The sequence below is a fragment of the Plectropomus leopardus genome, chromosome 4 (assembly GCF_026936395.1).
Source record: "Plectropomus leopardus strain MGB_pleo_1.0 chromosome 4, ASM2693639v1, whole genome shotgun sequence".
NCBI lineage: Eukaryota > Metazoa > Chordata > Actinopteri > Perciformes > Serranidae > Plectropomus > Plectropomus leopardus.
This window is the reverse complement of record NC_142179.1, coordinates 24,668,646-24,694,865: the sequence shown is the minus strand read 5'-3', so window position 1 is coordinate 24,694,865 and position 26,220 is coordinate 24,668,646. Positions and strand designations below refer to the sequence as shown.

Here is a 26,220-nt window from a genome sequence, read left to right as displayed (position 1 = left end):
AGTGGTGATAAGGATTGAAGTTGTATAAAAGGAAGGCATTACTTTTGTGAGAAAATGACGAAGGGAATGAGGACAGAATGATAATATTATATTTTTCTTTCTCTTTTTATTTTGCTTTATCTGTTTCTGAACAAAGGCATAAGAGGAAACACCCAGGGTGCAGGCTGAGGCTGGAACCAGCTAGATCAGACCGGTAGCTGTTAGAGAGAAGGGGGAGGTGAAGGAGAAGGGAGAGGGAGGAGGAGGAGGAGGGGGAGTTGAGATGAAGGTTTGAGCAGAGGATGGAGAGAGAGTTGGGGGTAGAGGGAAAAGGATGGGATAAGGGAGGCTGGAGGAGGGGAGAGGTGAAGGTTAAGTGTTTTGGATACGGGTCTAGATGGATAGCCAGGCAGGCCGACAGCTAAGGCCCCATTCCCTCAGTGATGTAATGCATCAGGCAGATGCTATTTTTAGCCACACTGATACAGTTAGCTGCCTGAGCATCAGCACACAGGGCTATCGATCAGCAGCAGAACTCAATGGGAGGATGAGAGCTGCAACTGGCAGCAGCACAAAGTAGCTGCATCTGGTTTCCTTAGTTAGGCCTTGTGGTGTTGCTATTTCGTCTACCTAAATTTGTTTTTCTACTGTATGGGGTTTTTGCATATTTTCGTGCCTCTGCGCCAGCGATAACCTCAGCCAGAGGCATTATGTTTACAGATAATCTGCCCGTGCTTTTGCACATGCCATTCTCATGAACGCGATATCTCAGCAACACCTTCAGGGAATTTCCTCAAATTTGGCACAAATGTCCACTTGGACCTAATGATGAACTGATTTGATTTCAGTGGTCAGAGATCAAAGGTTAAGGTTACCTTGGCCTTGCATCTATCTCGTGAATGTCTTATCTCAACAACACCTTTAGGGTATTTAATCAAATTTGGCAGAAACATCCACTCTGAGCTGAGGATGAACTGATTAAAATTTGGTGGTCAATCACTGTGACTTTGTGTTGGTCCCATTTTGGGAACTCAATATCTGAGACGGACTTGAAAATTTGTCACAAACTGTCACAAATGAACTCATTAGATTTTTGTGGTTAAAGGTCGAACATGAGGTCACTGTGACCTCACAAAACATGTTCTTGGCCATAATTTAAGAATTCATGCGATAATTATGGCAACATTTCAGACAAATGTCTTTTAGGATGTAATGATAAAGTGCTGACTCTTTATATCCGAAAGGTCAAAGGTCAGTGTCACCTTGACATCATAATGTTCTGCAAAAACACTTCAACATTACATCTCAGAAACAGGAGGGGAGACATTTTGTCGACTTGAATTTTGGTGTCCACCTAAAAACTGTGCAGTTGTGTAGATTCTACTTTGCTGCCAGGGAAAAGATGTGTGTGAAGTATCCATGTTTTCACAAACATCGATGTAAATTGTAACTGCAATTTGATTGATTTGCGAAGGCACACAACCATAAAATAGTAATTCTAGTTTGTGAATGTCTCTTGATTGTTCAGATTTCTTGAGCCCATTTGACGTAATGTCAGTTTGCTGTCAGCTTGTTTATCATTTACCACTGACGAGCTAAGGTTGGGAAACAAGCATTTTGTGTCTTTCAGACCTGCTTATCATATCAAAGTGAGGTTAAATCCTGTTTCCCACAGCAGCAGCAGATATGGGACAAAAAACAACAACAATGGTGAACTGACTCCTACTCGTCTCCTGGGTGCTTCAGGGCCGCAGAACAAAGAGCAGCTCTCTGATAGGGCATTTAGCTGAGGAGACTGGCCAGTAGTACAGGCTTAAAGTTTTGGGCTGGATGACAAGGCTACAAAAACACTGTGCAAAAGAAGAGTTGCTTTGTTTTTTACTACTTTTCTGTGTATTTTCAAATGATTTTTCATGGCCTCTGTGTCATACAGTATGATTACCTTTCTATGTACTTTCTACTGGATGTCTTACTGTCTCGCTCTCATTTGCTGTCAGGGTGGAAAAATCACACACAAGTTTATATTTCAGGACAGCAACCTGATAAATAATCTCTGTACAATGGGGTTATACATTCATTGCATTCAGGCATTATGTGTGTGAGCTTTGGTGGGTCCTGTATAGCCAGACACAAGAGCACGCAAGCACGCACACACCACACTGACAGGGCTAGTATTTAGAGTCTTGCAGCACCACCCAGTCACTGCTTTGAATAAGTCTGCAGCCTGAGGGTCTAGACAGGTCGACTCCCGGTGTCTTTCACAAAATTGAAGGAGGCCTGGGGGACAAAGGACAGTGCAGTAGATAGGGCTTTGATAAACTCCACATCCACACCTGTCACCTCCCCACACTACTAACCTGTCTCTGTGGCGGGTCATCGTGACTACAGTGCTGACATGTACCCGTCTTTTTTTCACAATGGACTGATCAATGGCCACAGCTGTTATTATCCTCCATACCTACTTAACTAATCTCAGCTAACTGGTCTCAACAAAGGCCAAAGCCCAGCCTCATAACACAGTTTGCTGCTGACATTCGACTCTTTTCAAACCACAGAGCTTGACCTTAACACAGATTTATAGCTTGATTATTCTCGTCTTTACTGTGTTGTCTCAGTCTGTGTTTTTTTAGTGTTAGACGTAGACATAAGTGTAATTAGCTGTAGGGAGGGTAGATACCTTTCTTATCCCTGTCACACCCAACATCACACAAGTTTCAAAACAGAGAATGTTTTCACAGGTGTAGTTTCATTTACAGGTTCCAGTCCATGCCAAAGTCTGATAACTGGAAGTTTGGGATGATTTCTTCTTCCAAAATCTGGTCTATAGGCTTTATTTGGTACTGATGTTGACTTCTTCAATCAACCACCACTATTGTAGAGGACGATTCTCTGAGAGCTTCATCTGAGCTTCAAACCCCAAACTCACCTCCTTCATTCAAATTTTATGGTAGCCTCATGGGGCACAGCCAGACTGACAGGAGCTTTTAAATGGCAAAGCTTTCTGCCTCAGTACACACTTTGTAAAAAAGTAAATGCTCCAGTGGAAGATCTGTTTCCTGTGTGCATTTGGAGGCTTTTTTTCTGGCCTTCCAAGTAAACTGCCCCCAAGACAGTCTGAGTGTTTCTGGATGAATAAAACCAGAGTTCCCACAGTCATGCAAAACCTGGAAAAGTCATGGAATTTCAAAATAACCTTATCCAGGCCTGGACAACATCATTCTATTAGTAGAGAATCATTGAAATTTTTGGAAAAGTCATGGTATTTGGTTGTTTATACTGAAATTGTAACAGTACTCTTTTGTGGACAACCTTCCATGTAAGGTAACATATCTGAAATTTTATTTTCTGTAGCTGTCAGAAAGTCATGAAACAGTTATGAAATTGTCCATTAAAATGTGGAGGAACCCTGTAAAACTGCCCTACGTTAGACACTGCCCGAGCTAATGGCAACATGTCTGTTTACAGAGAACTTGATGGCTTGGTTTGATTGGAGCTGCACTGTAAAGTGCATCTTTATGTCTGATTCTGCAAGCCTCTTCTCTAATGTAACATTAAAAGAAAATAACCATTATGAAAACACTCTTAGTCCTGAGTGGTTTTAATAACTTGTGACCTTTTACAGTTTCATGCCCTGCCCTGCTATTTTAGCCATATGACATAAAGTGTGATATATTATCCAGACCATAGTTAGCGGAGACAATAGAGTATTATGTAATAGGCACAAAAGCAATAAAAAGTCAGATCAGGTTTCTGTCAGCCTTTTGAAAAGGTAGATGGCGACAGCTCTAATTAAATAAAACCTTTATTGAACTGCCCTCTTACATGTTTACTCACTCAGACTGATTCACCATACCTGTTTACCTGGTTTCTAGCCTTGACCTGAGCCAGGTAGTTCAGCTCAGCTCAATGAAGGACGCAAACGCACAGGCATGCACATCTGTGGGGCAGCCACCTGTTACTCACACCACTGCACACGGACACTCTTTTAAGCCCTTTGCCCTCCTTTCTATACAAGGCCATTTCTCTCTACCGGTTATGTCATCATTTCACCACAGGTCAGTAGTTTCAGTGGTTCAATAGTTATCCCTGTGGCTATTAGGCTTTGTCACGGAAGGCTGTAGTACGTTTGCGTGGGTGCAGTGCTCACGTTAAGACTTAAGGCCATATTTTTCATGTGAATTTTTTTTTCAATACTTCATTCAATATAAAATGTTGCATTTTATTGTTCTATTTATTAAAAAATGTTTGCAATTTTAGACTAAATGAAAAGGTGCTTTTGCTCCCTTGCTTCTCTCCACTTACCTCCTTGGCTGTCACCACTCTCTGGCTGCGTCTCGCATTTCGCACCGCGGTCACCCGAAGGTCTCCACACTATAGCTCTCTCTTTTTTTCTGTCTGTGTGCAGCCCTCATCCTCCATTACATCCCCCTCCTTGCCATTGTCATCCACATGAATTTTACTATTTTACCTGTTGACATTAACATATCTGAGTTATGAAATGATACCGTGAACCCAGTTTCTTTTTTTTTGTTGCGGATGTGTTCACATTTTATTACTACTTCTTGGTCAAACAGCTCTTTCTGGGCTTTGACAGATGCGAAAGAAAATGCTTTAATGACGGTCAAAAGTTTTGGAGTCAGTCTGTAAATGTGATTGACACAACATGAGATGTATTTATTTTTCAACATGTGACAATTTTGGACAAAAAAAAGCGGACTTTGATTACAAAGGCCTTTAGACAAATTTTTCAGTGCAGCCAAATCTTATTTAAAACAACCCAAATAATCATTTATTTATCCCACTTCAGTTTCATGTGTGCCACAAATATGTGTCGCCATCCACTTTATGCATGCTGCACTTGACTGTCTATGCTTGATTTAACGAAATTACAGGCCTTTGTGCTAAACCAACATGCGTGTATACTGCATGTTTGCTTATGATTATGTGTCTTGCGTCCTGCAGTTTATTTAGCATTTCTTGCTTGATAGATGCCCCATTGTTTTGCTTTTGAGGAGATAGATGGTGTGTCATACTGTGCCTTTGGCCAAATGAGGCCAACTCACTGCCAAAAACACACAACCCCACCGAATAATCTTTGTTCCCATAAGCTACCTGAACAGCTTCTCCACTCAGGCACAATTCCAGGCAGCTCGGGCATGAGTTTCCTTCCTGTGTCATCCCTCCCACTCACAACCTGCAGGGCATGGTGCATTGATGGGAAAGTGACTCATGATTTTTATTTTTTGTTTTTAAAAAGGCCCTAACTTTTCCCCTTGCTCAACAGGATGAGGCAGACAGGATTAGTAAGCTGGAAAATCCAGGAATGGTCATTTAGGGTTTTCCTGATGGAAGAAAACAGAATAATAGAAAAAGAAACCTCCATAGAGGAGTAGAAAAAGACAGAAAATGTATGTTGAGAGAAAGCCTGAATGTAGAAAAGACATTTTAAGAGTAACTACATCGACATCACCCCACTCAAACATGCAAGATATATGGTGTTATCCAAGGGCGTGTCACTTAATGTCATCCCTTATATAACCTCAATGCAAGACAAGTCAGACAAATACAAGCTGTGTGCCTGAGTGTTCAAAACAAGATCACGTCACAGCTCAAGCCTGCCTATTTACCTGGTTACTATAGAGACGATCTAGCTAAGCAAATAAGCTGAACCATAGGGTGGTGCCAAGAGTATACATTGGCTTGTTTTGGATACATTAAGAGCTCATCTTGTTTGTCTTCAGAACCAGTTACGTGGCTTTGTCAAGACAAATCAAATTACTGTTGAGGTAACAGAGATAATTACTGTATGTGGGTATTTAGACTCTGTTGAAGAAGTGTTTCACTACTTAAAAGATGGTCTTTTCACAAAAGTAGGCTGTCTATGAAGTAAAAAGATGTAAATACTTTTGACATTGACGCTATATGATCAGAGAAAACAGAAGAAAAGGACAGGGGCATTTGCTATCACTCAAGAGCAAGAAAACCTACAACTACCAGAATGCACTGCGCCGCATCGAGTCAATAAATGCTCCCGTTGGTTGTAGAAATAATGGGAGCTCGGCCGTTTAGACTACTATTACAGTATGGCGACCAACAGGTAACAGTCTTGAATAAAAGTTAAACAAAAGGGCATTGCACCTACTTCCTGTTAAAAAGCTTTCATATTATAGCTAAAAAGTATGAACGTTTCATGTCATCGAGCGGATTTAAATAGGGGGATCTGTGCGCTTGTTATATGAACTGAAGCTTACCATATTTTATTTACACATACTAGCCACATTGTTATGATACAAAGATAGTAAAAAATCAGCAAAAATATCCTGTTAAGATGCTAACAATCATAACAAAATGTAGTCTGTGTTTTTGAAGCTGTCTGCTACTTTTCGTCCCTGACCGCTGCGTGTAATGAATATAATCTAAGTGGCATTTCACACCAAGTTATCATTCTCCTCACATCCCTCTGCTCCTACTCTCTTCCATTCACCCTCTCTCTGCTCCTCTGCACTGGCATCGGGCCGACAGGCTGCAGGTTATGTAACAGTCGCCCGGCTGCATTGGCACCACACACTCTGTCAGTGCCAGAGGTTAATGAAGCTCTCTGATAGACAGCAGAGCAGTATTTTCTGCTGCCCTCATGGGTTTTCCACACTGTCCTGCCTCCAATGTTACAAATTGAATTTTGGCCCTGATGCGTCACAGCCTCCAAAATTCTCTCTCTTTCTCTCTCTCTCTCTCTCTCACACACACACACACACACACACACACACACACACACACACACACACACACACACACACACACACACACACACACACACTGACCACAAGCTGTTTTCTGCAGTGATTCTGCAATGCCCTTTTTGTGACATTTAGAGAAGTGTTACACCTACATATTTGTCCACATCTTTGTGTGAGTAGGATGATAAGAAAAGAACATATTTGTCAGTGTTGTTTATGTTGTTTTTTAGTTTTGCTCTCCCGCCTGCATAGCTTGCTGCATGGTGATGTAACAGGTCTGCAGGATAGGATGTGTCTCTCTTTGGGGGGGGGCTATCAGAATCTCGCCGTCTCCTTTAAAAATGTATCGACTATAAAACAAGCAATAAATCGCCTCATGCGCAAATATGACCTGCTGACACTGCAAGGAGGACTGCACCTGCGTGTGTGCCAGTGTTCCAGGTAGCCACACAAAATGTTAAGTAATTGTAATCTGTTGCTGCTTCTAAGGCTAAAGGAGGGAAGGTTCATTTACACACAATAGTAACTGATGTAGTTTTTTTTTCTCTCTTTCTCTACAGATTTGTTTCCTGGTGTCAGCTTTCCGTGGCCGAATGTTTTCAGAGGACAGCTGTGCTGCTCTGGCGCTCTTCTCTCACTATTTCCACCTCAGTCAGTTCTTTTGGATGCTCATACAGGTAAAAGCAGGATAACAAGCAACACTAGACACACTGGACTTTGCAAACAGCTCCTTATAGCATTCTGTTAGATAATCTCGTCCTGAGACAGTTTTTTCCTTTCCAATACCAACTCCAATACCTGAACTTGCATATCAAGTACTGAGCCCACACCACTGCGTTAACACTTTTTTTGGACAGCTGTAAACCACCAACCCCGTATGGATGTGGAATGTTGTTATCATCATTTTATGGCATGGCTTAAGTTAAAGGCTTTTAAAAACATGGACAAGAGAGATTGGAGCCCAATGAAATTGCTAACGGCTAACATTACACTATTGCTCAAAAATCAATTCTTCTTTGCCGCTCTAAAAAAGTAGTTGCCAGTGGTTGCATAGTGCAACTTGCTGCATAAGCTACTGTTTTAGAGTGGTGAAGAAGAATTCATTTTAGAAAAAAAGACAACTGTCTTATCTTGGCATGAAGTGACTTACCAGCCAATACCAGATCCAGTATTTCAGGTATTATTGGAGGCATTTCCATTTCTGCGATGGTATTGGAACAACTCTTGATTAAACCTGTACATTTTTTTACATAAACATTATCACATACATAAAATTTCTATACAGGCATGGCCACCATCAGTGGACATACCCCTGTGATACCCAAGTTTTTTGATATAATGAGAGATAATTACTCTTTTTCTGTACTTCTTACTGGAATAAGAGTTGAGGCGGAGGCTGTTTTGCCAAGCTTATCACCACCATGTAAAACTGTCTGTACAGTCGAAAAGCCCCAACAATGAGTGCGTATAATCAGACAATAGGGCCAAGTGTTGAGCTGTAACTCAAGAGGGTCAATAAAAACAGTCTGTTGGTGAAAGATATACTGTGCAGCAGATGAAAGGTCCTAATTTATTATGTTGTACTTAAGTGTCACTTGATTCTTCATTGTTTCTTGCAGTTAATCTGGACATGATTTTTTTAATTTATTATTTCTTATTGAAAGGCATATGTAATTCACAGTGTTCCTTTTCCTCCTCATTTTCCTCATGACTTGGCATAAACAGGGTTCCCATTCTTTCTTTCGTGCCTTATGTGAAGCATGTGTTTTTTACGTAATAACCAGTAAAACTTCACTCCCCCACCATGTGGGCTTAGGCAGGTTTTGATTAGGGGGTGAGATGAAGGTACCAGACTGCTGCACGACATGATCTTTGACCCTAGACTGGTACCACTTAGCAACACCTCACACCAGCAGCTCTTAACCCCCCTTCTTCTTGACTATCTGCCCTCTATTTCTTTTTTCTCTTTTTCTGGTGACATAATTGCCAAGAACAAAGCTGGGCAGGCAAATTCTCAATTTGAAGCTTAACACGCACACATGAAGAAGATATTAAGGCTTGGTTTTTACTGGCAGAGCCTGGCAGACATTAAAAATGTGTCACAGATCTTTTCATTGCTTCTTAAACACCCACTCTTATTTTATTTTTAATTTTTTTATATCATAAGAAAAAAATAAGATCTATCCCACGCACAAAGCAAAAAAAAAGAAGAAATACAATTTTTTCACGTGTAAATCTCGCCTAAACCTATTTTAATCCCTCAGAGAGACTATAGATGACTTATGACCTGCTGATAGAGCACAGGAATGTGGTGAGCATGGGCCGCACTGCTTCATCAGCTCCTTTGGAGAGGAACACTGTCCTACGGACAGACCCTTTACCTCAGCTGATCCTCCTTCTCCAAAGCCTTCCCTGGACTGAAACAAATGAACTGGCTTAATAGGGAAAATTATTATTGCAGCCAAGAAACAACTGTAAAACTATAATGGCACTGTAGCAGCAGTTTCTATCTTTACATAGTATAGTTGTGACATCACAACCTAAAGGAAGTCCTAACCGCTCATTTAAAGACAAAGGTTTCTTAATACGGACTGTGTGTGTTTCTCTGGCGATTGAGCACTTTAAAAATTTCTCACCTATACCTGCTTTATAGTTAAAAAAAAAAAAAAGGTATAAAAACCTGACTTTTTACAATATGGGACCTTAAGAAACCATGTGGAAGAGAAAATGGAATGAAATGATCCACTTAACTTAGACAGCAGCTTTTCAGCGTTTTTCTGTCATGTTTATACAGTTTTTGCTCTCGGTGCCATACATGTTCAACTTATCTTTACTGAACAGTGTCTGACTTTGTTTTGAGAACTCAGGGACAAATAATATTTAGTATTTTATAGTGGGCATTGTGATACGTCGTCAAAATCTCTTCTGTGTCGAACACTGAATTAGTTAAGAGGAATATGTCCAGGTAATTTAGGCAGGGTTAAGATGAGTTCCACCACATAAACACGTGAAACCAGTAATTGTGTAGATTGTACGAGAGCAGCATAAGGAGGAGACCTGTCCCCAAATAAACTCTCTCCTGCCTCTTTGTCCTCTTCTTGCGTAACTGACTGTTGCTTTGTTTCCATCACCCCTCAGTCTTTGATGACGAGTGACGTTTCCAAGTGAACATAATAATTGTTTATGTAGTGAATATAATCTCTCCTGGCACAAATGTTATTACTGGTGGAGTATTATAAGATTAGCCCTTTTTTCATATCAGAATGTTTACCAGATGACCTGTGAGATATCTTAAGGGATAAAGGCTCAGACCAGAGGCTTTCATGTGGCTTAAGAAGTGTTAGAATTTGGATGACGAGAATTGGCAGTGAGATGTGTTTTGACGTAAAAAGCGGGTTTGGACACACATGGTAGGAGTTAGTGTGTTGGGAGAGCTGATATGATCTAGGGCAGAAAGCATAAACTATGATCAACCCCCAGACGGAGTTTAAATAGCATGAACTTGTAGCTTAAAAAACTCACTCACTCATACTTTTTCTTAAAATTCCCTTGTTCTGTTGTCACCCCTGCCAAAAGCATCCTTGGTCATTCCTTTATTGTCAGCAGCTACAACAGCTGACAATAAAAATATTGCTGTCACTCTGGCTTTGATTGATGTGTGGCTATAAAACCTCACTGATGTCTCAGTATCGACCCCACTGATGTCTCACAGCTCATTTTTCCCCCCTATCAGGTCGCTGCTTTCAGCTAAGTAGCTGATATGAGTTGGTGCCAGCAAACCATCTCAGACCACAAAGAAGACTTCAAATCAATAACTGCATCTGTGTGTGTGTGTGTGTGTGTGTGTGTGTGTGTGTGTGTGTGTCTGTGCGTCTGTGTGAGTGCATGCACGTGAGGATGTGTATGTCCAATAGTTGGTCAGGGAAATATGCACTGACATAATGCCAGAAAACAGCCAGTAATTGAATCACTATCCAGGCCAGCTTTTTCTTGACTGCAGAGGTTCATAGAGGCAACCTCAGCTTACTGAGAAATTACTGCATAGTATTACATAACAATACTGTAGAGCTCTCTCAGCCAGGGAGGACCTGCGAATACCCTCGCACTGGACTACAGCGTATTTTTACCCCGTGTCACTGTGATAGTTAGTCAGCTGATTTCACTGCTTTGTAGTGAGGCCACACCTGCCAATATTCTGCTAATGGATAAATGCATTTGACTGTGATAATGGGTGGATAAGTGGCTACTATTGGCCATCGGGTTAGCCAGTCGGTCAACCAGCCACGTGGTTAGACATTCAGGTAGTGAGTTTTTTCAACTGCCTCAATTACATTTAAAGGATCAGTTTATCCCAAGTTGGCTCATTCAAAATAACACGTACCCTTTAACTGAGATTCAGTTTTAGGGGTTTAAACAAAGCCCGCAGTAGAACTTTAAAAGTAACCATTGCCCTTTGCTCTTTACCACTGCAGCGGTTTAAAATTATCTAAAAGATATGTTATTGTCTGCTGATGTCCTCACACAGGGATAAGACTTTGTGTTGCAACCAACAGGTGTTCAGTAAAAGCTGCTTATGTAACAATGCGGGGCTCAGTGTATCAGATGGATGGGAATATCAAAGCCTGCTAGATTACAAAGCAAACAGAGCTATTACAGTTGTGATAAAAAAAACGCGGTTGTACTTCACACACTATGTGGACCAAATGTCCTCAATGAATGTTTAAAAAATCCTCCAAACTCTTTCGCCTTTCCTCACACCATTATTGGGAAATGTGAAGGTGTTGCTCTCGTTTGTACATATCTGTTTTTTTCCATTCACAGTTCGGTACAAAAGTTGTTTCTCAAACTCTGTCCCCAGGCAGTGAACTTCTGGCAAGTGCTGGTGATGAATGACGAGCACACGGAGCGTCGATACCTGCTCTACTTCCTGCTCGGCTGGGGACTTCCAGCTCTGGTCATCATTGTCCTGGTCATTGTCTTGCTCGGAGGCTTTGGATGGACCATACACAGTGTATATGGACTGGTGCTAGGAGATGTGTGAGTGGAGCAAAACACACACACACACACACACACACACACACACACACACACACACACACACAGTGGTCTTTAGAATTGATCAAAGGAAGGTGGCATTGACCCAATAATGATGCAATGTGTTTTCATGAGAGGGCTCATGAGTGTGTTTTTTTAAACCAGTTTGAGTCAGTCAGTTTCTTTTTTTAGACTTCGGTAAATTCCACTTCAGACTGAAGCAGAGCAAACAGAAAACACCTGAGCCAGTGACATCATGTGAGGAGGTAGCTCGTCCAATCAAATGAATAAATAAATGTGTCTCCCCACACAGAGTCTTGATTTTTCACCTTAGAGGTGGAGCCTTTCCCAAAAGCAGGGTGTGGGGAGGAAAGGAGAAAACTTGAATAAATGTCCGTGTGTGTGAGCTTAAAAAATAACATGTTGCCGTCCATGTATAGATAATGATAGAACAAAACAAATGATGTCACTTTTTTAAAATCTCTATAATGTTCCTTTGTCAGATGTTTCTTTGCTTAAGAGTGTGTGTGTATGTGTGTGTGTGGTTGTGTAGTCATTGCCAAAGTAACCTTTTTACATTGCAGTGTGTGTGCTTTAAGGGCCATGTTTTGTGTGTAATCAAGCGTGCGTGACAGGGGTAGTCAAATACTGATGATGTCTGAACCCTTAAATGACATCTAAATTTAGCCCGAGAGGTCTTAGGTGTGGCTGTTATCCTTGGGATCAAGTGTGAGTGCGTGCTTCCTGTGGGTGGGTGTGTGTAAGACAGTATACATGAGAAATTCAAGGATACAGAGTATTCAGTATTCAGTTTCCCTGGAAGCGACCTTCCTCTCACAGAGCCTGAATCAGCCTTTGAATTCCCTCTCCCTCCTTACGTGTGTAAACAGGGAGCTGTCTCCTTGTTTCTCACAGCTCAAGTTGTCTCAGTTTCAACCTGCCTGCATACAAACAGGTGTCAAGCTCAGACCTTGTGATAGTGAAAATTTTTGTGTCATACACATTGTATTTGTATGCATTTGTGACATAAAGACAATGTTAGACAGAGTTATTATTTCATGTATTTGTTATTTTCACCCCATGTATGTTACTGTGTAAGTGTTTTTCTTTGTGAAACTGGGTCTCACATTGTGTGGTTGAGAGCTCCTGTTAGCTTTATGTTGGTTGGACTTCTTTTCTTTTTTTTAATAATGACACATAATTTAGTTTGTACATCTTTAAATTGGATACCGACCTGTCTTTAAGTTCAAGTGTGACCCAAAAAGACAACTGACAGCATAAAAGCAGGAGATTCATTCATAACCAAACAAAAAGTCTAATTTAAAGGTGCTGCGTAACTCTGGAGAAATTCCCAGGTCTGAAATCATTCTCCATTTATCAGATACCGATGCTTTGGGTTGGTAGTCGGACTGAACCACCAACAATCAACTACCTTTCTCTAAAATCACATACAGACAGAATCACAAGATAGACATAAATAGATCCTCAATGTTTTTGAATTGTATGATATAGATACAAAGTAGTTAATGATTGCTCCTGCAAAAGCTAATTTTTATTCTGATACCATGCTTAAGCCTTAAACTGATTGAATTTCATGTTACTTACAATATTCAATCCTCTCGCACTTAATATACATGCACAGTGGATAAAAAGAAGTGATCGGAAAATTTTCACGACAGATGCCTCACAGTGTTTTTTGCTTGTTGCAGTAAATCTCAATACTGTAATTTTGAGTCGAAAACCCAATTAATATGCATTTGTATAAAAAAGTGTGTAAACCACGCTAAACATCTTTGCTTCGACAGACTGATTCATGGTTAGTTTGACTACTTTATGAGTTAAAAAGCTGTTCAAGTGACTTTCTGTGGAGGCAGACATCTAAAGTGACATCTATCTATTCCATGCAGGCTGTTTTATAGTCATACCTGTGGAAATATAAATGTACAACTTAAATGTCCTGTGTTGACATTATGTGAGTCAAAAGGCTATCCCGGCAGCATACTGTATGCCTCCTTAAGATAGAGTTGATTTATACCTTTAACTTTATATTAGGAGTTCTTTAAACCCTGTGTTTAAGTGACTTGTTACATTCCTCACTGCCATATGTATAGAAAAGAAAACCCCAGCAGTATCTCTATGAAAATCCCCCATAAAAGATATTGCTCACTTTATTGTCTCTGTCCCAAACTATATTAGTCAGTGAAATGGGTCCCCTGGGTAATTTTTTTCGTCATTCACCCCGGGAATTTCTGGGATTTCATTTTCTTGTGAGACTTTCTCTCCAGTAGGATCTCATCCTCTCACAAGGCCACAGCAGTACAAATATCCATATTCCAGTGTGTTTACACTCTCATAGTCTCACTTTCTTACTGGCACAGAGTGATGCAATGCTTTATTTGGAATACCTCATGTTATGTTATGGCTAGCGTAGCTCCAATTATTTCTCTGGGATTACTCAGTCCTGCGGTGAGGTCCTATCTGTGTTTTACACTCCCACCAAAGCAGGGGCCGAACTTGTTTTGTGAAAAGTACACAGTCACATGAGTGTTTTGATAGTTGTTTGACATTTACAGTTTATATGAGGATGTTGATTTTCCCAGAGAAAAATGTTTCTTTTCTTTAATAAAAGAACAAACATGTCTGATTGGACAGAAGCTGGGAAAGGACTTCTGAGATATCCCAGGAAAACAAATTGACTCACCAACAGACAAGTTTTAGAAAGAGAATTAACTTTATTTTGATAAAAAACATCACCTAGCTTAAATGAAAAAATCCACTTTGTTAAGAAATAAGCATTCTTTTGATTTTTGGTTGTTCTGATCACTTGCATGACCACTCGAGATTCATCAGCCTTTCACAGCAGAAAACACATGTAGCATGTTGTTTGTTAATTTGCCCTTTAAATAGAAAAAATAGTTTTAAGCGTCTTTGGCCTTAGATTTTATCCCATGGCTGCAGGGTGACCTGGTTGCCGAGAAGGTTTAAGATCATATGTGTTTTGCTGTTGAAGACAAAAGCTTCTGTTGAGCAAGAATGCCCTGAGTCTTAGGCAGGCTCAGAGGTCTCACCGGCCAGATCCTGTTTGTGAAACCTAAAGAAACAAAGTCTTAACTTGAGTAAATATAGAGCAATATAGGCACGTAATACGATCCTGTTTTCTAGAGTTTTCCTCTTAGCCGAACGCACTCTTTACTCGATGCTTTTTAGCATGACTCCCCCGTCTCTCTCTTTCAATTTCCCACTTTCTTATTCCCACATTCTGCTTCTTTCTATAATTATTAAAAATTCGTCCGTCCTCTCTCTAGGTGCTTCATCCCAAACATCTATGCGGCTTTGTGCACGGCGGTGCTGGTGCCTCTCATCTGTCTGGTTGCAGTCCTGGTCGTATTCGTCCATGCCTACCAGGTTACTCAGCAGTGGAAGGCCTATGATGACATTTACCGCGGACGAACCAACAGCACAGGTACCCAATAAATGTGTTTACATACATAAATGAATTCAGTTAAACAAAATATTTGAGAATGTGTGTTATATCTCAATAGGCAAAAATATTCATGCACACGAAAAGATCATGTTAAAATTGCTCTAGTGTCCAGTCACACAATCTCTTACTCTGTACACATACAAACACCATAAAAACAAGTAACCTGCTGCCAGTATGCCTTCAGGAACTAGACTGTATCCACCTCTATTTTTGGCAAAAGATTTCAGCCCCTTTTTTTGCTCAGCCAACAGGCTCTGCCTCTGTCTCTGTCTGCTGTGTGTGTACCCAACGGATTTATGATACAGAAAAAAATAATACCTGCTCTTTGGAATGAAAAATTGCTAACAGTCACACTTTATTCGGCCATTGCGCATATGTATTTTGATGCACTTAAGGCAGTGTAGTAAGATGTGTGGAAACAACCTCGAACTTTTATGCAGGATTTTTGTTTGCAGAGAAATAATCATCACTGAGTTACAGTCAGTATGAATCAGCAGCATTTATTTAGTGCAGTCGGTCACTGCGCCCACACATGACGATCCAGGCCAAACCACTTTTGTCCCTCAGTATCATGGCTGTAATCAGTGGCCATCTGTGAGAATCAGCAGGCTTTAGCTTGTTGTGCTCAGTCAAGGCCCTCCAATGACAAAGCAAAGCCTGAATTAGTGCCAGTCCTTTGGCTGGCAGGCGGTTTGCCCTACACACTGTGTGTGGCCTCTGAAGTAGTGTAGGCAACCAAAACATTGCTTTGAGGTGCTGCAGGTAGGTGTGCATTATTAACTAGACAGCAATACTTTCTTCTTCACAAACCAGACTGAGGCTGAAGGTCAGTGTGTAGGAATTTTGCCCAACAGGAGTATTTTACCACGGAGGATGGTGCGGACAGCAGAGATCAAGAGTTTGAGTAGACAGGATAGGTTTTGGAGAGGGAGAGGGATGAGAAGACTGGGAATATGGTACTGTACTGTTTGTTGAATGAAAAGAACTGTAGAGAGGAAGCAGTCAGAGCAGCAAACATCAGCAGCTTCTAAAATGTTTTATTTACTCTGAGAGAGAGAACCGAAGAGCAAATACAGGGGAAGGTAGGCACAGCACACACGATTCAAAGCACCAGTCGAAAGTCCCAGCTGAGTGTGTGTTTCACAAGCACAGAGGACAGACGGCCCTTGAGGTGTGAGTATGTGTGTCCAGTTTTGTATAGGACAGCTGCGCTGTGAAAAGGCTCCACATGAATTGGACAGCAGCAGTCTTTGTCCAAGTCCATGCAGTGATGGATCTGTGTGTTTTTGTTTAGCTTTTTTTTTTAAAAAAAGATTATTATTTTTGGGCTGGTTTTAAAACGGGGGAGAAAGAGGGGATAGTATACAGCAAAGGGTCGGGGGTTGAATCGAAGCCAAGGCCACTGAGGCAAGGACATAGCCTTTGTACATGGGCGCCCGCTCTACCAGGTGAGCTATTGGCTGTCCCATGATGCATCTGTGTTGGTTGCAACTTTAAGTTTTATGTTGCTGCATAGTGACACAGTACCTCAGTGATACTCAACTTACAGCCTGGGGACCAAATCTGGCCCACGATGGGGTGCTGGGTGGCCCAATGACCATTTTGTAATAAACAATGAAAATATATGGATTCAGATTGAATTTTTTTTGTACTTTAAATCAAAATAAGGTGTCAGAGTGCATTTAAAAGCATCAAAGCATCAAAATAGAGTTTGTTCCCAAAAAAGTGCCAGAGGAGGATCCCCTAGACCCCCCACAGAGGTCCGGGCAAAAGCCAGAATGTCCTCAATCCTAGAAACGCCCCTTGCTTACAACAGACCTGTGCAGGGCAGTTATTTAATTTATATATTGATAAATGTGTGGGCCCCGGTCATCTGTCATTTTGCAAAAGTAGCCCCCAGGCAAAGCAAGTTGAGTATCCCTGCAGTACCACCACATATATACACGCACACTTATAAGTATGAACATGTACACAAAACTATGGACTACATTTAGTCTAACTTTTTTCTTTTTATTTATTGTAGCTTTTGGCAGAGTGTAGTGAGGGTACACCTCTTTGCAATATATCAACATTGGCTTTGTTTCAGCATGTCCAGAGTCCAGAGGGAAATAAAACAAATGTGAAGGGAAGGCCTGTAATTTATTATTGATCTAAACACAGGCTACGCCTCTGCTCGTTCCCTGGACTCCACACTAAAAGTTAAAATGTTTTACATGTTTAAAAGCCTGCATGCATTGTAACAACAACCCTGATCAGTTTCAGTCCTGCACTGTGTGGTGGTCAGACAAAAGAACACTCACAAAAAAGATTTTGATTCACCTGGATTTGTTGATCAGATATGTTTTGCTTCACCTGACATTTCCATCCAGCTGAGATTTGTGCAGAAACCTGTTGCACAGCTGATGCCATTCAGACAATGAATATTTTGATCCTGAATATTTTAAATGCACTTACTGAAGCAAACAGCTGATGAGATAAGATGGGGCCTGATAAGATGAAGTGTGTGCGCATGTGTATGTGTGCGTGCCTGATTGTGGGAAGCCCACATGTAAAACTCACAGGGCCGTGCAAGATATAGCCGGCCTTCTGACGTCAATGAAATCAAGCAAGTGTTGCCAGTGTGTGTATCTGCATGTCGGTCCCAACCTGCAGACATGTACCTGCACCTCAGCAAAGATTAGAACTCCATTGTGCCTTTGTAAGGCTTGCCAGTGAAAAAAAAAAAAACAAAAAACAAATGAACGAAACTGACCTAACAACAGTCCTATTCAAAGCACGCCAGTACGCTCTTATCACTGCCCTCACTGAACCCACAAGGTGTGTTTGCAAGACACAATGTTCTTTTGATACAGAAGTGAGCAGACTCTCAATTCCCAACAGAGCAGAGTTGAATGAATAACTATTATTGTTCAATTTTTATGGCTCAAAGTGTTCTCCGACTGCACTTTGATTGTTGATTGGTCGGGAATGAGAAAATAAAAAAAAAAGTGATGGATGAGGTTTGATTGCAGAGTGCTGTATTGTGTGCTTTGTGTGTTTGAGGATGTGCAGTTGCTTTATTTGGATGCCAGAATGTGTATATATTTTGTTGTCATTGCTGTGTTATCACTCCTAACCCGAACCTGAACCCTTCTTGAAATGCAGAGTTGTTTAAATGGATTAGGACTTGCTTACTTTCCTCATACCTTGTTTTATTGTATGTTTTTGTTATGGCTATATTGTGCGTATATTATTTTATTGTTTTGTTTTTGTTTTTAGGGATGATTTCTTAGCCATAACTAGACAGCCAATCATCAAACATGATGATTATTACTTTAGAGTGATGTAATATTTGAAAGAGCAAAGCCTTAATCTGCTCCTGTATTCTAATGACAATAGCTTTTGAAATTGAAGGCTGCTGCTTCCTGTTTTCCTTAAAGGCTGAACTGATGTTAGTGTTATTATTCCACACACACTCGTGCTGTAAAGTTGAGTTTTTACAAGGCAAACATTTACTCAATTACTGTACATCGATTCTTTTCAGAATAGGATTGTATGTTAAGAACTCTGCATAGGCTTATTAAATATGTGCAAAATGGTACAATACTAATGGTCTAACTGAACTGTTTAAGTTACAATCTGAGTGGCATCCATTTTGTTGTCTTTTGCGGCAACTACAGAGATCCAAGCAGTGTCAGCTCTGAGATGTCTCCACTCTTTTCTTTGTTTGTTCTGGCATAGTTCACAAAAACAGTACACCACTTGACTCTCAAATGAGTTGAGGAGCAAATCTGTTGCGTTAGCTCCCTCTGCATTTTCTGACTAGACCAACCAATGCTAGGTGATAGAAAATGTGTCACTAACTGTGTGCCACTTGTGAGTTTTCCATGGGATGTAGCCACAGACAGCCAGTTCATAAACTTTAAATGCAAAATCTTTCATCATTGGGCCATAGGCTTTGTCACCATTGTGTTACCTCATTCGGCAATGAGAACTTACATATAGTGTCTTTATTTAAATGAAAATCTTAAAGATTATCAATCTAAGATCAACCAAACTGAAAATTTCCTTTGAAATTTCCCAGATTGCTTTAACTGAAGAGTTTAACAAGTGGCAGAGTGATCTAGTATATAATAAACCAACAAAGAGTATAGAAAAGTCCAAATGTACTTATATTTGTTCAGCTTTTTCTTCTTTCCTTCCTTATTAATCATCCTAAATTTATTGTTTGACAATGGACCAAACTGTATAAGGTGGTTAAAATGCACCATTGCTTATACATTTATGCATTACTATTAACAATCCAATAATGTCATATATAATTCATAGTATAGCTGTTACAGGGGATATTTTTCTGCAGAATTATTAGTACTTCAATTTTAGGACATTTCTCTGCTAGTACTTCTCTTCCTTTACATAAGTGAGACTTTGAAAGCAGGACTAAACAGAGTTTTCTTTCACTGTTGTATTTTCACTCTTGCTAATGTATAAGATCTAAGTAATTGTTCACCACTGTTGGGCTTAAGTTTGTTTATAAATTGCCGGATTTACTTGTAAATCCTTACATGTATTTTTCTGCTACCAGCAGAGGTACACAAAAGACTTTCTACTCTAATCTGTCCTCTTAGTACTTTCATTACGCTCAACAGAATATTCTCTAACAATATGATACACACAGAATTTGCTGTGCCTAAATGATCACTGTTAGTTCACGCATATATATTACTTGTGTGTGGGGTGTTTGTATGCTCACCACATGGTTATTACAGCTTGTTGTTATTACAGCTGCTGACCTCTCTGTGACAGTGATGTCAGCACTGTCTTGAGTTTCTGCCCCGACTGTTTTTGTTGAATCTATGTTCTCTTCTCAGTTTATCCTCTCACACCAAGAACCAGCTATGGTCAAAGGTAAACAGAGGCCTGTCGAGAAAAGTAGCTCCCTCATGTCCAGAGAAAATCACTTTGAATAGTTTTGAGCAGAAACTGCACTATTCGGGGTTAAAGTGTTTGTTTTCTTTTAGCTCTATCCGACAGAAAGATAGCCATGAAATCGTTCCGGGTCTTTCATGCAGAGAGCTATGACTCTCTCATCTTTCATGCAAGGGCTCACATATGCATTCATGTATGTTTATACACATACAACTATAAGCAGGCGCACAGTAACTACAGAAAATGTGATCCTGTTGTGCTTCTTTCTGCTTCTTAGTGGTATCAAGCCAAACAGTCAGTCAGCATTTGGCTCTGGGAACCTGCTCTTACTGTAGGAGCTCTGCCCTGTCCACAGACTGGAATGTGCTTACATGGTTGGAAAACTCAAACCAGGGAGAGGGCAGATAGAGACAGATGTGCAAAATAGAAGAACGAGAGAGGAAGAGATATAGAAAGAGTCTACTTTGCTGTGACTAGAAACAGTAGATGGTTTGAGAAGACTCGGGAAAAAAATGGTGAAAAGCAATGAAAGAGATTTATAGACTCTGAGCTCACACACCAAACTACAACAGAATGTCCTGACCAAGCGTGTAGCACAAAGAGACAAAGTGTGAAATAATAACACTGAAGCATCGCAAAACAATGACCTCAGTATTGGCACAATGAATAATGACTTACAGGAAATAAATCTCAAAGGGAAAGGGAGAGGCATGGAAAGGAACAAAAAGGGTTAAGGAGAAAGTACAGCTGAGTTCAGCCAGAGGAAAGCTGCAGTGAGATAAGGAGCAGAACTCAGAGCAGACTGAAGCTGACAAGGTGGTGGAAATAGCACCTAAGTGAAGGGCTTTTTGTGCAAACTCTGGGCCAGTGCCCTGTGTTTCCATCCTACTTGTGAAGTGAACTGCACAGTCTGGCCTACATAACACCAACCAGCAGACTACTGAGTGACTCAGCAATGTAATTTTGAACTGGTACATTTTCCCTTTGGATTCAAAGCATTTATGTCTGTCTGGGGTAAAATTAAGATGGTGCCTTGAAGTTAAGTTTTAGATTTAGATCAGTTCTTACTGTTGTTTGATAAAATTTAGTCACGGAACAGGAAATCTGATCACATTGAGCATGACTGAAATTTATCAGTGGTCCTTCATGCTCTCAGCCACACATGATGATCTTAATGATCTTAGTGGGCAGCAGCAAATTCCAGCCACCTTACTGACCCAGTGGTCCACTGACCAACATACACAGATATAGCATACGTAACGACAAAGTTTCTGTATAAGTATTGCAAATGCATATCTAAGCTACTCAGCTTTTTTAACTTTATTTAGTATCAAAAATGCAGTGTAAATGCAGAAAAACAGACATTTGATCGACATCTGAAATCACCCTTGAGCTAATAACACAGGCTGTTATCCTGCACTACTTATACTTAAAACTAAAAAAAGCAATACAATAGGATTAATATTTAAGCCATGTAGTCAGTAGCCAGGAGTCTGTGATCATGTGACCTCATGGGAACAAAGAAGGTGAAGTCAGGTGACATAGTATAAAAAACAACAAAGTCTGGGTGCAAAGGCAGTCAAGGTAATGGATGGGTCAAGCCAACACAGGACTTTCACCCGAAAGACCACTGTTCATGTCCCATGTGCAATTGTTTTTATTCTGCCTTACTCCTGCTCTGATCGACTTACCCTGATGTCCTTTTCCTAACCCTTACCAATATCCCTCCTCATGCCTAAACTTAACCACCCCAGCCAACGAAGGCAACAAGTTTCAGCCAGTCAAAGAGAGAGTAGGGTGGGCCGTGCATTTGCTGTCCCAGTATAAATACAATGGTGTCCTGTATGAAACCAAAGGTTAGTGTTGAGTTATTTTAAGATAGGTACTACATCACCCAACTATGGTTCTTTCTCTCAACCTGTCAGGGAAGCTTTTTGTAGGATATCATGCAGACTGTTGTGATGATGATATGATGAACAACAACAAGCAAATGATTTGAGTATAGGATCAAGGTTTTCTAGTTCTCACAAATTGTTTTCCATCTATCCTCTTTCTTTACGTTTCAGTTTGATTGTAACATTTTGCCATTCAAGACCTCTTTTTATCAGCTTGGTATGTATCAGGCCAAGACTAATGCTAACAAATCAGATAGATGTGGGGCTCTAATTTAATGGTGATGGTCGAAGGTTACCCAGCAGTGTTTTTTATGCGGTATCCCCCATCAACACCATAAATAACAGCCACGGGAAGTGTAGTGTTCATGATGTGGCTGTGTTGTGAATATTCTGTTGACAGTGTTCAAATTAGATGAGTGTATTACACCTGTGACACCCAGCTGGCAAACAAATTTCTTCCCCTCTTTTTTTGAAGCGAGATTGATGATAGCACAAAACCTAAACAAGTACAATATAAAGTTTAGTTTGTTTATGTGATCGGGATATACATATAAAAAGTAAATGTGAGGGCGTGATAGAAACCTATACTGGCTTATATGAAAACCTCACCCAGAAAATAAACGATTAGTAAAATACAAGCAAGCAATACATTTAGTGGCTAAAAATTCAAAATGTCACAGTATATATATATATATATAGGGTTAAAAAATTAAAAGTGCAAATAATCATTTTGAACGTGTGAACATCAGTTCATAGAGGGGTCATTCTTAATCCAAATAAGAGGTTTTTGACAGCAGAGCTTTTCAAAGCCTCTTTTTGTACATAGACAATGACAGAAGAATTCAGTAAATGAACATTTTCATTCCATAAGATAACAAAATTATGGGGTAGTCACAAGTGGAGCCTTGTTGCTCATTTTCTTTAAAATTCTCTTCTTTATGAGAAACCACAGTCATTTAAAAAATAACAATTATAAGTCCCGTTTCGACAGCTTCTTCCATAACATCCTTTTGATAATTTTATATATTTGTTATATCTATGAAAGAATCAAGCTGGATGAGCTGTTTTACTTATCATCCCTCTCTGTCGCTCCCTCAGTTGTGATGACTAACTCTTTGACTCAGTCTTCACCTGAATGGCACGGCACGTTTTGTTTGTCCTCTAATTAGCAGTTCCAATAATGGGTGAGGGAATAATTTTTTCAAGCTGAGAGGAAAAACATAAGCTGATGCTGATAAAGTGCAAGGCTACATCAATTGCTTCACTATGAGACTGAGGTTGGTGCCTTGAATGCTCACGTCATGAATCCTGAATGTTACAAGGTCGGTGGTTAAAAGGAATATAAATGTGTGTCTGTGCTTTTATTTTAAGTCTGTGTCGCATGACATACTGTATGTTAGGCAAACGCTGTATCAGCCCTGCCAGCAATTGGGTTACCAGTTGCTACAGGAGAGCTCAGTTTAGAAACACGTGCAGGGAGCTTTCTCAGTGATCTAGTCTTATCTTAGAAGCACTTGACGCAGTCCAAATACAGCAGATCTGTTTCAGCATATTTCTGCATGCCGTGTGCTGAGTGGTGTAAACAACATGCAGGTTAAGGGCTGAGCATTTCCACATGAGGTCACGTGTTTGTTTTGTGTCAAGTGCTGATTGGATTGCACATGTGTGAGAGTATGTTCTTAAAGCGTATTTACTGAAGGACGAAGAGAAAGTACAAACTCAAACTCTAGAGAGGGGCTCACCTATCTCCAGAATGGTGCGTAATAATAAGCATTAATTAATTTGTTCAAATGCCTGTTGTGGCTTTAAATAAATGAATTGAGGTAATTTAGGATGTTCCAGAATCTCTATAAACAGATATCTGCATATGTGTGTAAAAATCTGAAGGCAAAGGGAAAAAATTTTGGTGTCAGAAGCGTTCTGGTTTCCATTTGTAGTCCGAGTACTGTTCACCTATCGTATAAGCAGCATTTTGTTGCAGGCAGATAAACAGTCTGTGTGAAGAGTAGAAGAGGTGAAACACATCGGCTGAAATGCAATCCTGCATTGTTTTTGTCTGCATTCATATGCTAGCTGTTCAAAGTGATAAGCCGTAATGTCCGGCACAAAAAAACAGGGAAATTTTGGCCAATATATCTGTCATCCAGATTACCATATACCAGCTTTGTCATGCCCCTCGGGGTCTCACAGTGATGCACAGGGCAACTTTTAGCCTATAGCTGTGCTAAACAGCTGAAAGGCATTTTAACATATAGTTGTGTTGTGAAACAGTTGTGGTTAAGATAAGGTAACAAAACTACTTGTTTAGGTTTAAAAAAGGTCATGTTTTGGGTTAAAACAATATGTTACTTAACATCACATGGTGTCAATACGTCACATAACTCATGTCAGCGCATGTTGACCGTACGTAAATTATGTATCATTACAATGATACAACACTGACATTTGTTTGACCCAACCACCTCCCCTCTCTCCACCCTTACATGGATCTCCTTGCTCTCTTCGTCAGTTGCCTTCTGTGGCAAGTGTTGATGCAGATATATTTATACTGAAGTTACATCAAAGCCCAATGCATCTCATCGTGAACAGGTGCCTTTGGCATTGAAATCGCACGCCAAGGGGTGTGACAGTGCAGTCCTCTCATTCTGCCCAGGGAATGAGAATGGGTTGGGATAGCCACTGGATATACCCAAATTTCTGAAATATTCACTGTTGCCCCTAGAGGCTAAAAGACATCAGACCAATATTTGATAGGTTCAGAGATGGGATGATCCACCTCTGGATGATGATTTACGCAACTTTTATTTCAGTGAATGAATGCGATCATCTCTATGTCCATGTGCTTAATCTACTCCCTTTTGCACCTTACCATATCCTCTCCTTAAAATATACAATATTGATAAATGTGGTTTAACTTGCCATACATGCCAATTACCTATGTCATTTACACAAACAAAATGACACAGTGTACATGTACACACTGACTCATAGATCAGAATCAGCATCTGCCGCACCATAATGGATGAAGTTAATAGATGGCGCTCTGAGTGGGAAAAATGGGTGTGCAGCCCTGAGTGCATGCAGGCATACATGCTTGCTTATTGGCCTTTTAGAAAGAGTGTGTGTGTGTGTGTGTGTGTGTGTGTGTGTGTGTGTGTGTGTGTGTGTGTGTGTGTGTGTGTGTGTGTGTGTGCGTGTGTATGCGTGTGTATGCGTGTGTATGCATGCCTGAGATCCTCTCAGTCAGCCTTATTTTTCTGCTGCAAAGCAGTGTACAGCAAGCACTAGTTTGGGCTTAAATCAGAGTTCACATGACTCCACATGTGGACCACGTGTGCTCATTAAGACTTTTGGAGCAGAAAAGACGCTGCACACCGATGCTGAATTGGAGCTATAAGAAGTGGTTCATTAAACAGCTCCTAAGGCCCGCTCCTGGCTCCTAACACACCAACACTCTCTTCTTACTGCCCTGCTAAAGAAACAGCAAATGAGGATAACATTGTACAGTGTCTTAACCAAAAAGTAGATTATGCAGCAACATCTGTATTCAAGCATGAAATGTGAATCGTTTTTATATCATGTTAAACTTTAACATTTACAGCGTAGTAAATGCATGTGTATGCAGGTGTATTTATGTCCACAACTGTACAAAGAATACAGCTGGTGCTATCAGTTTTTACTCATTTCAGGATTTATTAAAAAGATAAAAGTTCATCAACTGGATTTATTTAGTCGTTAATATATTATCTTGTGCAGAAATCGTTTTTTAATCCTCCCTCCCCTGTTGTTATCGTTTGCTCCAGAGGTGCCGCTGGTCCTCTACCTGTTCCTGCTCATCTCCCTGGTCTGGTTATGGGCAGGACTCCATATGGGCTACAGGAGCCTGTGGATGCTCATCCTCTACGTCATCTTCAACTGCTTACTGGTGAGCTCATTGACTTGTTTATGTTTATTTGTCTGTTGATTAGCTTGCTTACTTGTCGGCTTGTTCATTTATTTGTTCATTTATATTTTAAAGTTCTTTTATTCATACACTTAAACAACAGCAGCCTCACCGAATCAAAAAGATTAATGTACTGATTCAGTGTTTATTAACGTCCTTAATCTACTCATTAATGTTGTCATTAATTTCACTGGTGGCATCAACACAAATATAAGTTGTCATCTTTGTTAATGTCCCCAG

The 26,220-nt window shown here is 40.3% G+C and overlaps 1 protein-coding gene across 3 annotated transcripts in view; it reads left to right on the top strand.

Moving 5' to 3' along the window:
- Positions 1 to 26,220, top strand: part of adgrv1 (adhesion G protein-coupled receptor V1) — a 128,685-nt gene that overhangs the window by 84,278 nt on the left and 18,187 nt on the right. For all 3 annotated transcript variants that reach the window (XM_088076916.1, XM_042489006.2, XM_088076915.1), the window contains 4 exons: positions 7,277 to 7,393; positions 11,575 to 11,753; positions 15,056 to 15,213; positions 25,841 to 25,962. In XM_088076916.1, coding sequence (XP_087933042.1) covers positions 7,277 to 7,393; positions 11,575 to 11,753; positions 15,056 to 15,213; positions 25,841 to 25,962 — 576 coding nt within the window. The remainder of the gene's footprint in view (positions 1 to 7,276; positions 7,394 to 11,574; positions 11,754 to 15,055; positions 15,214 to 25,840; positions 25,963 to 26,220) is intronic.